At 38.6% G+C, this 17,172-nt stretch overlaps 1 protein-coding gene across 1 annotated transcript in view; it reads right to left on the minus strand.

Moving 5' to 3' along the window:
• Positions 1-17,172, minus strand: part of adgrb1a (adhesion G protein-coupled receptor B1a) — a 239,886-nt gene that overhangs the window by 120,347 nt on the left and 102,367 nt on the right. Inside the window, exons 3-4 of the mRNA XM_017305153.1 lie at positions 1,529-1,687; positions 677-849 (exon numbers count right to left, since the gene is read on the minus strand). Of these exons, the coding sequence (XP_017160642.1) occupies positions 677-849; positions 1,529-1,687 (332 nt within the window). The remainder of the gene's footprint in view (positions 1-676; positions 850-1,528; positions 1,688-17,172) is intronic.

Genomic DNA, 17,172 nt, shown 5'->3' on the forward strand with positions numbered 1-17,172 from the left:
TTTTATACATTTTCTTTTCATATATTTATTATTGTTTTTCTTCTTTAGATAGATTGACTTAGAATGATTCCAAATAATGTACAGGAATAACCTGGTGCCGTTATATGTCAATCATCAGGGGGGGCCACTGGGGGGCCCAATCAGATGACAGGGGGAGCAATGGACCCCCTGCCCCCCCCCCCCCCCTCCGCCACTGCTGTTAGGAGATGGAACCCAAATAACAAATAAAAAAGGGTAGGGCGGTAAAGTGGAGGGGGCACTGGCCCCCCTGGCCCCCCCTCTGGCTCCGCCACTGCTTGCAACACAGAATTTCTATGTTCTGTAAATGCATGGTAAAGTAGCTATTCTTTCCTTGTATTTACATTCATCACTGATACAGTAATAATATCTTCTGTTTTCAATCATAGACTGCAGCTGAAAAAAAATGACCAGCCCAATTTGTTGAACTATTCCTTTAAGTAAATTTTTTTGACTTTGGTGCAGCATCATTTTATCAGAGAGCAGCGCCTTTGTTTGATTTCATATTTTACAGAGTACACAGTGTGCTGTTTCATTCAGTTTTGCTATGTTCAGTCAGGGTCCATGTTGGAAGTAGTCCACTGTGGACAAGGCACTTCTGTGGGAGATTTTGATTGATGTGTGTTTGAAGTGTGTCACAGCTCTATGTTGTAAAAGTAAACTGGTCACCCAAGCTGCCACAGTGACTGATGCATGGGATCCCTCTGCGTCCCGTTGTCTTACCTTCCTGAGGACTCTGCTGTCCACTGCGGGGGGACTTGTCTGTGTCATCACGCTTGGGGTTGTCCACCGAGCGGAGAGACTGGCTGCGAGAGAGATGGCGACCTTTGCCTAAAGGAGGATGAGGCAAGGCCAGGAGGGGGAGGAGGGGCGGTGTTAGCAACCAGAGCTCCTTCATTATTGGCTTATATTTGGGGCACAACCGTGACGTGATTGGTCACCCAGAACAGCATCAGCCAAACTTGGGACTTGTGTTGTGCTGTTGGTGTTTATGTGCTGTTCCTGTGTGCTGACAAATTCTTTCAGTTGTTGTATAATGCTGTTCAGAGTCTTAAAGTACCTCTGATGGTATGACTAAGTACAAAAATACACTTAAACCCATCACAGCTGCAGCCATGACTTAATGCTGTGAGACAGAGAAATGCATCAATCGTTCTGCCCAGATGAAAAGAAGTTTTAAGCTGTGAAAATAGTCTCTAATAAATAAAGCACTCAGATGCTCACTGCCTGAGCCACTTTAGCCATTTGAGGATTTGAGGATTTTGAAATAATCAGGTCTTCACATTATTGACCAAAAAAACAGTTGACCATACAGGTTTTCTTATTTTCATCGATCAAAGTCCCCTTTCCAACACGCACTCCTTAACTCAAAATCCTGAATCACATGCATAAGATAAAGAACAGCATAAGTTAATAGGAAAGGAAGGGTAAGCGTAGAATATCTTTAAAATATCCAACGAACACATAGTTTCATTGATGGACAGAACCAAAGCCAATGGGAAGAGCTAACCTGTGCATGACTGGGAGTTGCAGGGCCGACCTTCCTCCACTATGCCCTCACACAGGAAAGACTCCTCAGGAGGAGACTGGCAGGTTCGAGCACGGGTTTGGATTCCTCCGCCACATTCACTGCTGCACTGCCCCCAGTGGCCCCACACACTCCAACCACCTGCAGACACAAACATAGCCAACAGAAACAGTCACTTTTAAAACACTGTAGTACTGTCAACACTACATGTGAGATAACTGACAACAGCTTTTATAAATCAAAACAAAACAATTTATTTTTCGTGGAATGATTAAATGAATACATATGTTCTTACACTCTGAAGCAAATATTGCAACAAAAAATTTGCAACAAACTGTTTGTGTGTGTTGTGTTTGTTTCACACAACACAGTGGTACTGTAGAATGATTTCTGCTATATTAACTTATATTAGTCATTAGTCAAACTTAAAAACAATGAAACATGACTTTCAGCATGTTTTACAAGAAAGTAGACCCTAAATTCACATTCTTGCTTGTCTAATCTCTGATATTCTTAAACAAATTCCTGTGCAATCCTGCCTTCATAGTTGATAGCCAGTAAATATAGTCCTCGTGTGTATGCTTCTCTCCACCTAAATACAGCTGTTTATTGGACAACATTAGTGAACAAACCAAGGAACAGAGCAGATAGGTAAAATGAAGGATTAGGTTGAGAAACTGCAAACCTACTAGAGCATGCCTGAAGAACAGACAGAAGAACATTGATTAGAGAATCATGGAAGAATTCTGAGATAACTGTGGAAGAGATTCACAGCTCAAGATGGAAAATAAGACAAAAAGACAGTTATTTTGACCATTTTCCACTAGAACCTACTCAGTGAAGTTCATGTGTACATGGTTACGGTCATTTTCAGTTATACTTGAATATCAGCTCTGTGTGATTGGGGTCATCCTAATAGAGTGGTCCCCCGATGTGAAAAGCGATGTGGCATAACACAACGACATAAACGCAACATAAGTACAAAAACGTTTGCATCTTGTCATTACCCTACAAACCACACCTATTCGCAGTGTTGCTATTTTCCTTAGCACACTTAGTATTGCGAGTTTTTACAAATGTTAGAACTGATTCTTGTAAGGGAGTTGCTCTTGTAACACAACCAACTCCACCCCTATCCATTTGGTGACTGACTGTCTCCTGATGTGTTTCCACTCAGGAATCCCATCTAGGTACTGAAGAAAGGGGCACATAAACATAGCAGAAACTGAATAGAGCTGAGTCAATCTGCATTGATTAGATGCTAGGGGAAAAAGGCCATTAGTTTTGAACTGTATAAATCTAGCCTTAAGTAAAAAGTGACACAAAGACAGCCGTGACCTATTTCCACATGGAAATCTCAGACAAGTCTTGAGAAAATTGATGTTGACATACCCTGTCCATCTAGTCTAACCCAACTTTGATTACTTAGCAAAAGCAGGCAAAAACACTGCGCTAGTCTAGAATCTGATGTTTGAGAATCAGAAGGACCTCCTTTCAACACCTGAAGTACAAAGAAGACTGATAAATGTAAATCACTCAACTGTTATAACACAGTCTCTTTTCCTGAAAGAGACTGGGAGCAAAGGGAGCAATTATTTCCGTAGTTGTCAGATTGGGACTTCTGGATGTGTAGCTGTTATGTCAGTGTGCATAAGTCCTCTAATTTTAAAAAATGCTGTTCAATCAGGAAAAAAGACAGATATCTTTGCCATAAAGAGATTTTATTTAAAACCATCCAAAAAAAGTGTTTCTGAGGAATACCCACGCTAAATTCAGAGCGGTAGCATGGGTATTCCACTATGAAAGAAGCCTCTGTGATAATGCTAATTATCAAGGTAATCACTTGATAGTAGACTCTCTTCATTGCACACACAGCCTTAGATGTGAGAACACATAACATGTGCAAACTGGTTATATAGTGCCCCTCTATATTCCACAGTACATACCCTGCGATGTTCCATTACCCAACATTACCCACACCAACTGAGGTCAGGTTGAGAAAATACAGGAGGTACAGCTACCATCTATCATATCCTAGTGTTCAAAAACTATCAAAGAACACATAAAGAATCTCTTTTGTTGCAAAAACATTAAAGTAATCATCAAAGCAGATTGAGAGGATAAGGCTGTGTGTGAGTAAATACTTTGAAAAGTCACCTGCAACAGCATGAAATAAGCATCACAGTCTGATGGTATCTTGCAGTGAAAGAGTGTCTGAAGGGAGATTTTTTCCTCTAGAACCATGGTGTGATGAATGCTATTGTCATCGTCAAATTCCCTGTTTGGCTATTCTGATTTAATGCTCACTATTAAGATGTGTGCTGATATGAGGAGGACAGAGCAAAGTGCTGCCGAACGACTCTCTCCCCGCCTGTGTCCTCCATGCTCATAAATGTTTAATGGCACAGACAGATGCCTTTAAGCCCCCACAGGCAACGACAAATATGTATTAATCTGCATGAATAGAACATGAAGTTGGCCCACATCCAGACGCACACAGTTTTAATTACTCACAAATCAATTTCCTTCAGGGGAGAGGCTGGGATGAGGCCACTGTGAAGAGCACTCGATTCAGTGCAGTCAGACCTACGCACACACACGCGCACACACGCACACACACACACACACACACACGCATGCACACGCACGCACGCACACACAGACAAATCTCTTCTGCAGCTGTTTGTCATCCCAACATGCCAGAACCATGAGTGTAATATGACTGAGGTAGAGCACTGTCAAAAAAATGCATGTTTGAAAAATATTTATTTTAGAAATATTATTAATGTATTATTTCAAACTATTAAGAGTTGCCTCCATATAGTTAGCAGATTACTATTTGTCATGTACTTTTTAATTAATCTGGTGCATATATCTTTGCAAATCCCACAATGCATTGAAGATGGATGCAGCTCAAATAGGTGCCCAGCAAATGATGTCCATGAGTGTTCTTTAAAACTGCTAATGTTAGGAATGACTTTATATGTTGTGGAATGTCATTCCATGTTTTAGCATAAAAAATAATTTCTGACCAGGGCAGTTTTAAAAGTCAGGTAGTGGTAAGTGTCCATTGGTAACAGACCTACTCCAGCGATTGTTTCCTAGATTGGGTTTAGGTATCAAAGCAGAAAGAGCTACATAATTCACACCATGAAAAACCTGAAAATCCAATGTAATACCGCTGCACAAAACATGATTTTGAAAAATTAAAGCATGTGAAGAATTAAAAACTATACAATGATGAGTCCAGCCAGAAAGAATGTTATGCATTTTCAAGTACCTATTGTAGATCCTCGCTATGGGTTCCAAGATTTCATTGGTAATAAGAGAGCAGATAAAAAGAGAGTACATGGTTGAAAGTATTACAACATGAAGATAAGTGTTCAATAGACAGAGGTTTGAAATAAAAAGTAAAAGAATTTGATAAAATGAAATTTCTTCTAGGTGAGGAAAATCACACTACAAAAATAGATTGCACGTTCTTTTTTTTAACTTTAATCACATCTTTTTTTCCACATCTATGATGTTTTATCTCTCCTTCTGTTTTATCTATTGTGTCTTTATGTCTTATATTTTGTAAAGCACTTTGTGGTTTCTGACCTGTGAAAGGTGCTATATAAACAAAGTTTACTTTCTTACTTGAGGGAAAGGTTGGGAGCCACTGTTATAAAGTGTTATTATTAAAATTGTCCAGTAGCTGGACAATTTTAGTAATTGTTCAGCTACTGGAGATATGGTCAGTCGTAGATATGGTTTTGGGTTTGTCTGTGTACACCGGAACCACGGAAAGACCAAAAACAAGGAAAAGGTTTCTAGATTCCAAATTTCTTTGTCAATCCAGTCTCCAGACTTTTTTTTTGACTCTAAATGAAAAATAGCTGCTCAGAAAAAAAAGCACTATTATAAATACCAACGTGTATCCCAGTGGCCTCAGTGCATTCTTTTTGCTGAAAGAATGCACTGAGTAACACAGACAAAGACAGAGCTGCCTTTATGTGTATTCATCCCAATCTAATCCTCACTGGTTCCCTTTTATAATGGTGTATGAAGGCTAACACAGGAATTTGTATGAGGGCAAACTTTTTTCAAAGTTAAAAAAGAAGAAAATTTAGAAAGTAGGAGAAATCTTACAGGAACATTTAGGGTGACTTATTTAAGCGCTCACTGCAACAAGGTGCATGCTAATGTTTTGTTATTCATTCTTATATTTCTATACTGATTGTTCTCACTTTACTGAGTTTCTTTTCTACTTCCATTTTCTGGAGGGTTCTTTTTGACCAAAGCTGTACAATGCATCCCTGGCAGCTGAATAAAGATATAATTACTGAAAACTGAAAATGCCCAACTTTAGAACTACTGCTTGAGATAAGTTGCCTCAACATCCTTTACATCTTCTATAGGTTATTTAATTTTCTGCCACGTAATTTTTACAGATTCTACAGAACCTAAGTAAAGTTTCAAAATATAACCAGTTGCATATTTGGCCACCCGCAGATATATTTATAGCTGAATGCATAGTTACCAGTTTCAAAGAGCAATTTTATTACATAAATAAATAATATGTAATTTTCTCCTCATGGAAGAAAAGAGGCATTCATGTTGATGTGAACATGTACATCTGTTTTAGGAGGGTTAATGTCAGTCTCGTACTCCAGAATGACCTTCAGCTCCTCTCCTCAATCTGAATTCTGGTCTTATTGTGAATAAAATAATTTAAAAAACTGACAGATGTTTTGAACAGAGAACATCACTCCTTAATTCAAATGAAGATTTTAGTAAGGCAAACAAAAAAGACTTCAGGTCTGTTTAAAGAGAATATTTTTTGAAATGACAATGATGGCAACTTTTTTTCTTTTTCCTGTCATAAATACAGTCTTGAAGAGGGTAGAAAAATGTGAGAGGAGTAATGGAGTTTTGTCTTCCCAGGTCTGCAAGGACATTTCATTATATTCTCAATTTAGAGGGGGCTTTTGTTTGAGCACCTCGTCACAGGAGCATCTCTCCTCTGCAAGGCTTAAATTCATCCTCCATCTTTCACTTTCCACAGTCCCTACTTTATTTTGATTATCAGTTTTTGTCAAAACACACACTTTCTTTGCAGTGTCTGTGTGTGTGCGTGAGCATGTGTGGTTGCATGGTTCACTGGGTGCATGTGAGTGTGTCGACAAACTTCCTGAAAGTCACCTTCATCTTCTATTTGGATCAAAAGGATGACTGCATGGGCATCTCTTCTTACAGCTCCAGTTTCTGTACTTTTGATCAATAGCTAGCACTTAGTGCACATACACACGCACGCACACGCACGGACACGCACACCCCCACGCACACACACCCACATGCACACGCACACATACACAAGGTTTTAGTGGATAGCATGACTGCAGATTTATGACAGAGGAATGTGTATGTTTGTGGAGCTGTTAGGCGAGCAAAGAATGGCGAAAATATGATGTTTACGGCCGCTGTAGAAACAGGCAGCCAGTTGGGGAGGGAGGAGCTGCAACTGAGGGGAAATGTTAAGAAAGACAGAGACATGAGGACGTAGGGGGAGAATAATGATGAAAACATGAAGCACAGGCAGAAATGGGGTGACTGGTTCACACAAAGCTGTGCGGCTGAATGAAGGATAAGGCGAATGCTGACACCCAGAGGACAGAGGCAGTCAACTGCACAGCAGAGATAACAGGCGGTGAAAGGAGGGAATGGGGGAGTGGGAGCTGCAGGGGGGAGCAAGATGAAGGGAGACAGGAACAGAAAGAGGGGAAAATGTGAAAACAGATAAGATGAGGAGGAAAGGGGGGTAGAGAGGAGAGGATAAGCTTGACTTGAATGGCACAAAATGTTGAAGTGGTACAGAGATGAAAACGCTCATGCATGAGCATCCTTATATAAAAGGGAACAAAGATTTTTTTATCTTAAAGTTTTTGCAATCATTCAAAAATATCCATCTGAATTGATCAAACTGATAGTCTGCTCCGCCGGCAGAAATATACTTCTTTATATTATACTCTGTAGAGGAATAATCATTAATTTATAATCTTCCTGAATAGCAAACATAACAGATGCAATTTAACTATTACAGTTTTCCTGTTTTCTATAGATGTAAAGTTCCTAAGAGGTCAGCAAGGCAGTAATGAATTTAAATTGAAATTCTCATTTTGAAGATGAATTTGAATAAGGAAAAAACTTAGACATCACACTTAACAAAATAGCACAAAATTAATAAAAACAAACTGTCCTTCGATGTGTTTCAGTTTATTTCACATTAACATGAAGTAAAATGTGTGTTCCCAATTAGAAAACATGACATATCGTATTTTCCGCACTATAAGGCGCACCTAAAAACCATAACGTAACTCCAGTCTCTACTGTAGTGTATGTTCTATGTGCCTTATAATGCGGTGCGCCTTATGAAAAAAGTTTTAAAATAGGCCATTCATTGAAGATGCGCCTTATAATCCGGTGCTGTGTGTTTGCTGTGTGTAAATGTTCACACAGCAAATTCAAAAGTATTAGATTTCCAGTGTAAGTGTTGTATGTTAGAAATACAGTGTTAATTCAACAACATGAGTGTTAGTGTTAGTTTCCCTAACACTCACTAAAGAGTTCCAAAGAGTTAAACAAAAAGCAATCCGATCCAGTGTTGACTTCTAAATTAACACCAACAGTAATCTGGTGTTGATTTAAAAATCAACATCAAACAGTTCCTCCCACAATTGTAACATATTTGTGACATCACTTCAGGGAAGGAACTACAGGTAGGGTGGGAGTTGCCGCAGAGGGCACCTAGAGGGGGCCCAAATGGGAGGCAGAACATACCTTTAGGGAACCAATTTTTTTATCACATCTGACAAGAACTGGAAAGGAGAACCCTCTCCTGTTGAAAATTGTGAACAATACCCCAGTAGATTATATAGTAGGGTGCCCCATTGTTGACTCATGGTTGCTAAAAACCTTACCAGACTGACTAATTTTAGTGACATAGTGGGTGTAAAATATTGAATAAAATGTTGTGCTACATTACTGGCTTCATTTTCACTCTTATATTTAACTTTACAACACAAAACTACAAATGAATCGTCCTTATTGTCTCCAAGTGCATTCTGGGTAAAGCTCGTCACCAAAGTCATCATCAGTCACTTGGCAACAAATGGCAAACTAGTTAGAGCATAGAAATGCTCTAACTATGGACTAGGTTAACATGTTTTGAATTTGTGTTGTTTAATCATTAGTGACCAGTAGCCTGATGTTTGTGTTATTCTCTTGGTTTGTTGTACTTCATGTCAGATGGACTTCAAAATGACATAGTCGCTCTTTCTGGTGATGAAACTTGTTAGCTCCGCTGTTGCGGGCATGTCCATGTTGTAAAGTTAAATTATCATGAGCTTTCACAGGACAAAAAATAGGATTTTCGTCAGCTATTGACACCTTGTTCTGCGGTGCGCATGGAGATTGAGGGCTTTCGGCAAGAGGTTTTAGTCAGAGTCAAACACTGCCAAAAATGGTCAAAAAAACACTGTGTGTCTGTGTTCCCCTATCACCCCCGTCCCCTTGTGCCTAGCAGAGGTTTTCGTATTTAAATGAAGTTGCTGAGTGCCATGCAAATGCAAATCAACTGTTGAGCACCGCCTTTTGGCTCTTATTCATTTTGTAGCTAATGCTTAAATGCATAAAGAAGTATGTTTTTAGAAAACAATCTATCTTATCCATTAAAATATATATTACATGTGTATTAGGAGCACTGAAAAACTTAGTTTTGGTTGAATTGATGATATAAAAGAAGAATATGCATGATTACATACAATAGACTTTTGTGAAACGTGATCTTACTTTGACATTCCTCCTATCTGAAGATTTATCTTGTGATGGGAGGAATTGCACAACTTAATCAAATACAATAATAAAAACCATGTTCCAAGAGTGGTAGATTGTACATAAAGTATTTTTGTGAATAATATTCAAACTAATGTTAATGTTCACTGATTGCTTTAAAGACCCAGAGTCATGCTATATTGGAGTGGTAGTGGTCATTCCACATCACAATACAGGACTTACGAAACTACAGACTGTTTAGTATTCACTTGCTTAACTCTCAAGTTTAAATTGAAGAACAACATGGTTGAAAGTTTGTGATACCTTCTGATAGAGTATAAACATTTGTATTCTTTTTTGTAAAGTTTTGTTATTTAAGCATTAAATATAACTCACGGATTATGAATCATATTCTGTATAAACTAAAAAGGAGACAGCTCAAAGTAGAATTGAGTAAATAAACATATAATTAATTGCTAAAGACATTTTAGCAATTAATTATAATAAAAATAAAATATACTGTCACGTAACTTTTGAAAAAATAACTTTTAGAATATATATTTTCTGTCAACTTTCATTTAACACTCCAGCCCAGTTGGTGGCAGTAATGCGCTTTCATAGTCGGTCAAGCAGCCGCCATTAAACTCCAGAGAAAGATATGCACTGGTGGTAACGAGTGCTAAATGCTACACCCAACATGAACAAAAATACCCGTGCGTTGTGTGAAATGGTGGAAAAAGTTCTATTTCACGGAGTTACCTTTTCAGTATCGTTTTGATATTAAGCAATGATCCGGCRGAAAACAACAGATGACACYGCGGCGGTCCAACAAGACCRAACTCACRGTAAGAAAGCTTTTATAAATAGCACGTGGTGCGAGGCCAGTTGCTTTGTTTGTTTCTTACAGAAAGCGGTTTGTCGTTTTCTTAATGCCGAAACAAGTGTAGGGYGAGATTTTGTATTGCGATCTCTATTACATTTGATGTTCTGAACTCTTAAAAATACTCTCATCTTCTTTGATTTTTTTCAGACCTGAAAAATGGCCAAGCCGTACCAGCCAGACCTCAGACCACGGTGCCGAAGAGCTCTTACGGAGTCCACCAGGAAGAAGAGAAATTCAGTAAGTTATGATTTCACATTTAGTGAATAGTGAAGACTTGCATATTTGTAAGGAAAACTGATCCTCCYGTTATTTTATTTATTTTGTTGTAACGCAGTACAGCAAGGCAGAGTGTGGAACGCAGTAAAGATCTACAAAATGGCGGAHGGAGGACGGATCTGAGGACCAAGTCATGAAGCCGGTATGTATAATCACTGCGTTGGTTCCCGACTGTATAATGGTTGGTTGAGAATAATTTTAACTTATTTACTTACGTATTTTTGAGAAAGCGATATATTTGCTACAATATTTTTTTAATTTTACATTTATTTCCACAGACTCCACAGAATAAGAGTCAYATTTGTGTCAATCAGACTCTTCTGGAACGTTCTGAGGTCYGTGATGAGGACAGAGATGCAACTGTGTGTGACTATCTACTATTTTAGAATGATGATATTTTATGCTTCGACATTGTTTATGTACATAATGTAATTATGCTATGTATTGACAATGCACAAAAATGGTTTCCASCTGCATCCAGGACCTACTGCCAGTCATCCAGATGTAGCTAAAGAAAGAAGCAGGTAAGATTTATTACTAGAGATGTCACAATTGCATCAAATGCATCAGTTTTGCATGCATGTTTGTATATATGTGTGTATGAATGCAATCAGCAGTGAAAAGAAAAATAACATTACATTTTCTTAAGAAGCTGTAACATTTTGGGACAAGATGGTGTGCAATAATTTTAATGTAGCCTCAATGGTTAATGACAAATCACTTAAGTACTTTTATCAATGTTTTGTTAAATATCATGTTTATTCACATGATATGCAGGAGTTGATACTTTACCACATAGCCACAGTTTTCAATGACAAATTGATTACACCTCCCCATATTTGATGTTTCTAAACCAMGACACTTAAAATGTCAGTATAGTTTTAACAATGTGTTTTCATAAAGATTCTTTATGACTTAATGTCTGTTCTGTGTCAACAGCTGCTGGAGGCGAGGGAGAGCATCCTGGCAGCAGAGGAGATTTCCTTTTGGGAAGGTGTCACCATTGACCTCATGTCTGATGAAGAGGATGGCGTCTTCGAGGGTGTATCGGGCTGGATTGTGAGACCACCAAGTTTCCGCAGCCAGGAGCTTGGCAACCTCTGCTCCAAACTACAAGAGAGACTTGAAGCTAACCCTAAATACAGCATGTTGCGTCTTAAGCGTTTGTATGTTGGATCATGCTCAGAAAGAAAGCCGCCACCACACGGCCCAGAAGTAGACAAGCATTTTGTGCTGTAATAAATTCTTTTTTATTTTTTTAAACTGAAGGTTTTTTTTTATTTATAGATGTTATTTTATGTGTGATTTCTTTATTTGTAGATGTGTTTTTTATATATATGTGTGGTTTCTTGTAGATGTGTTTTATTTTATATATGTGTGCTTTCTTTATTTGTAGATGTGTGTTATATGCATGTATGTACATATTTCTTTTTCAACAAAAATTAAAAATATAAACTTATGCCTTGTGCTTGGCGTATTTTTATTTCTGGGTTATTTTTTTATAATTTATTAGGGAGGGGCTTAACCAGGCCTGTAATTTTAAAGGTCTAGTGTGTCCAATAGGGAGATATCTACCAACCAATCACATGTAAGTAATTAATTGTGATGTCATTGTTTTTTCATCCAATGACTGGGTGGGTCTCCTGTTGCTATTCACATGTTAAGTAGAGTCGTTAAGCTGTTTCTTTCAGTTTTTGGCTGTGCTGCAAAATGGGGGATTGGCTTGATCTATGCCACAGGTGTCAAACTCCAGTCCTGGAGGGCCACTGTCTTGCAACATTTAGATGTGCCGCTGCTGCACCACACCTGTATACAATACTTAGGTGATTAGCAGGACTCTGGAGAACTTATCTATACAATGAGGAGGCAATTAAGCCATTTGACTCTGGTATTTTGTACCTGTTTCATATCTAAAAACTGTCAAAATGTTTTTTCTTTGTTAGTGTGTCATGTTGGTGACTGAAGCCTGTTATGATGACTTCAACACATTTCTTCAGACAGGTTGGCACGATTTTTAATGCTGTCCAAAAATGTTTCTAAAAGCTGACTAATTTCTTTAGTAATTATTTCTGACTTTTTTATGTTTTATCTTGTAAACCGGGTAGGCAGAGCAATTTGAATGAATATGATGGTGACACACACGGGTGAGTCTGATTAGTATTGTTCACACTTCTTTTTTAAATATTTATTTATTATCCTAATGTTTCTGCTATATTTCCTATTTTTCCTTCCAGGCTGGAAGTCTTCCTCCTTCATGTTGGTGAAAACAAGAGCACCACCAAAGACACTTCACCATCAGTGATCACAAGACCACCCATGGCCACTTCCAATGAACTTTCAAAGCACACTTCACCTTCAGTGCAAAGTGCCATGAATGTATGGCCTTTGTTGTATATTGCTGTAAGTGCAGTTTGATGTTTTGAAATAAAAGCAGATTATATTCTGCAAATGGTGCTGGTGTTTTTGTAGATTCAAGTGGCTTCTAATGTCTTTTAAAATGAATTTGGGGATTATTGATGGCCAGTAGTTTCTGAAAAAAAAAGGTTTTAATTGCTCTAGTGGCTAATACATTTACAAAAAAAGTGGGTAATGAGAGAAGGGGAAGACCGGGAAGCAAACCCATGACAGCCGCATTGAAAACTTGAGCCTTCATATGTGGGTTGTGCTTAACCCCTGTGCCACCACAGCACACTCTGCCAGTTGTATTTCAAAACTCGGATTTCTATGTCAATATATACTTTACACTTTTGTGTTACATTAACACGTTCATAGATTCATTCATTTCATAAATTTCTTAACATACAAACATCTGCTTCTCAACATTAATAATAAATATTTATTATAAATTTAGCTTTAAATTATTCTTTCAAGTAGATGATGAATTAATTAATAATTGAACTCAGTTCCCAAATCCATTTCAACAATACAATAATCAATTCAATCATAAAAGTCCATCAATCAACAATAGGCAAGCATCACCGCCACTTCCGTTCAGCTGTCACTATTAGGTGTTAATGATCTGATCGGCCAAACTGGAAGCCTGGCTGGAGGAATATAGACAACTTTGCGGTCCGATCTCATAACAGTACAGCTTATGTCTTCATCTACAAGATCATCCAATGGAACCAACAAGTTCATGTCATCTTTTTTGGACGACATCAAGGTGTTTGAGCCACACGATGCCTCCAACATTGTGTGCGTCGCAGTTAAATGCTACCCGTCGATGAGGAAAACAGCAGATCCTCACATCCTGAGCATAAATATTGCTGCGGACAAGATCACTAATGCCTATTGTTCTTGCAAGGCTGGGTAAGTCGGGCATTCATGGTTTTTAGGGTTACTTTTGAAACCAGTGATTTCTGTTGGCAAATATTTGAGTGTGCCTAGGCCTTATGCACGGTACTCGGTGCTAGCGTGGCTAACACAATTACAGTTTAGTAAAAAGCCTTTTCAGGTAAAATAAAATCTTTAATGTATGTCAGATATGGTACACATTGCATATTGATTTGTTCAGCTAACGTAAGTSTGTAACAGACAGGCTTCAAGGTGTAGAAGTTGTATCGGTACTGCCATTATGCTGTACTTGGCTAAAAGGTTTTTATAATGGATGTGTTTATTATTGACTTAATTTTTTTCATTCACTAAACTCAAAGAAAGCAAAGCAATAATAATTACACCAGCACACATTCCTTAATTCTTATTGATCCTACGACGGTTGAGCTGCAAATGTGGTCGTGCACAAGCTTTGATCCAAGCAAGGYATTCCGTTTCAGATTTTGGAAATCTGTGAATTTTAGTTCCACAAATACGATCAGGATACCTGACATCGCCTGTACAGATACCCCACTGACAGTGGAGAACCATTCTTTTTTCGAGTCCTGACGCAAAAACTTTCTGCCGGTCTGCTAGTCCACAATGCATGTGTTTAATACTGTAGCTTTTGTTTGTGAGACGGTTACGCACATGGTAGCTGTGCTGTGACATGAAATGGGCATTAGCCAATGAAACGTGACCCCTGTGGTAAGGTCCATAGAGCTCCTGCCACATTGTCTGGCATGCATGTTGATGTAAAAATTAGGAAATTAAGCATTTGGGAAACATTAAGCCTTTTCTGTCAGACATTCAAAGCATGACTATCGCTCTTGATGCGTCCCTTGATTTTCTTTAATGTGCATGATTCGGATGAAGGGCGTAGAATTTACCTGGTTCTGCTGTATTAGCATGATATGAGCAACATGGGCAACAACCCCTAGCAGGGGCCGTTGCCAGGAATCTTGGGCCCCCTGACAAAAAATTTAATTGGGCCCTCCTAATTAAATTGTAACAGCAGCTGCTGTTACAATTTCTTGAGTCTATCTGACCCATCAAAAGGGTCACAATTTCAAAAGCTTGCAATTGCCTTGCTTTCTTTGGTCCAATACTGATAACTAGTACAATATTTACTGCTCATTAATTTTACATGCAAGAATAAAATTCAGTATGCATACAGTCTGCATACAGTATGCAAGTAGGTTACTTAAATTTTTTCTATTAGTTTTAGAATACTGAAATGTCTCCCCATGAGCAACAATGACAGGCAACATCCAAAATATACACGAAGCAATCCAGACTTCTCAAAAAATGCTATGTAGTTGCATTTTATTTAAGCTGCAGTATGTAACTTTAATAAAAAATATGTTTTCTCCATATTTGTTAAAGCTGTCACAATGTCGTAGCAGTTTGAGACAGATAATCTGTGAAAACAATCAATCTCCTCCACCTGTTTCCTGAACTATTATTGCTAGCAAAAGCAATGCACCGTTCTGACTGAAACAACCAATCAGAACCTCTTTGCGCTGTCAATCAACTTCATTCATTCACTGCTAAATGTGCTAATGGTGGACAAACAACTTATTGTGACAGGAAAATCGTTTATCTGCCATCACTGGTAGCTATGCTTATTAGACTAAGCATTTACAAGCTATGCTCTGTGCTATTCTGTAGCTATGCTAGCTATAGAATAGCACAAAGCAAGGGGGAGGAAGGATGAGCCATATGAGATTGTGATTAAGAGCACTAAAACTCTCCTGCCACTGACTGGTTGTTTCTAGCACTGGGAGAAGGCAGAAGAAATAGATTTTTCACAGATTACCTCTCATACCATGCTGTCACAACATAATGACAGTTTTAACAAATATGTGGAAAAAATACATTTTTATAAAAGTTACATACTGCAGCTTTAATTTCACTTAGGAGAGAACAGGTCAGGAGGGACGTGGGCTAGAGCTCCTGCTGCTGACTGATCAAGGTACAAGTTTCAGGGCAAATATGGATGTGGGAACATTACATTTTTACTGCTAAAAACAATCTTCGAAAATACAATATGATTAATTTTTGTAATTGACAGGGTCCCAATGTTTTATTTATTTTTTTAATTTCTGTTAACAATAAATAAATAAATTGTGGAGGGCCCCATTTTGGTCAGGGCCCTAGAATTGTCACCACCTATACTCACCCCGAGTGGCATCTTTTGTGGAGTGTCATTAGTTCCTCAAGTAGCTCCCTTCAGCCCCCTCACAACCACAGGATCTGAATGTCAATGGTGTCTTGTACAATGCACTATAACCTCCCTAACCCCCTAACCTAGCGGTTCTCAACGTGGACGGTACCGCCCCCCCAGTGGGCGTTCAGAGGACGGCAGGGGGCGCTGGCGGACATTTTTACAAAAGGGGGGCGCTGGGATGCCTTTGGGGGGTGTTTGGTCGAAGGTAAACTTTACACCTTAAATCCACAACAATATCAGTTTAGACTGAGCAACTTGGTAAAACTGTATTGTGTAACATTAAATCATGCTTGGCTGCAACTGTATCGATGGCAGCTCTTCTTCTAGTCAGTGTTTGTAGCTTCATGGCGCAGCTCCGCTCCGCATCAGTTCAGCGTTACACCGGCTAATGATGACGCTGCTGTGATTCACTTTGTCTGGTATTTATGTAGGCTACATGTTTTGGCAGTTCTGTGATCATGTCAAAGCAGCAATTTATATTAAAAAGTGTTATATTTCCCTTTGAAAGCTGCCCGCTTCCATGGAAGGACAACAGAAAACCGCTCTTATAAACATGTAATTACTAAAATCACGATGCCCTCACTGTGTATCCCTCTGAAAAATGAACCCATTTAAATAAAGAAATAAAGAAATCCCTCCATGGGTGATACCACGATAGAGCGTTCATTTTATAGCGCTAACACCGGTGCTGCAAGTGGTCCGACATGAAACGGGTTTGATGCAACAACAGTACCAAAGCACTTTTAAATTTCAATAATCAGAGTACCGAAATTGTTTCCGTTGTTTTAAAAGGTTTATGTCAGTCTGCCTTTTCCCCATCGATATGTTTCCCGACCAACCTGCACCTTAGGGAGTAAAACAAAACAAACAAAAAAAAAAACTGCCGCGCACATTGCGCAGAATTCTGAAACATGAGAAGCGGGCAAAACGGAGCGACGAACTAGATGTAAATTATGGCATAAAAACAGAATCCGACGCTGAACAGTGAAAAATCAACACATGATGTGAAACACATGATGATTAGGTGGCGCAGCAGGTGATGAGTGAAAATTACTGGTGGTCAATAAACAATAAAATAAATCTAGCAACAGGAAAGAAACTAAAGTGGACATA

Source organism: Poecilia reticulata, linkage group LG6 (assembly GCF_000633615.1).
Source record: "Poecilia reticulata strain Guanapo linkage group LG6, Guppy_female_1.0+MT, whole genome shotgun sequence".
NCBI lineage: Eukaryota > Metazoa > Chordata > Actinopteri > Cyprinodontiformes > Poeciliidae > Poecilia > Poecilia reticulata.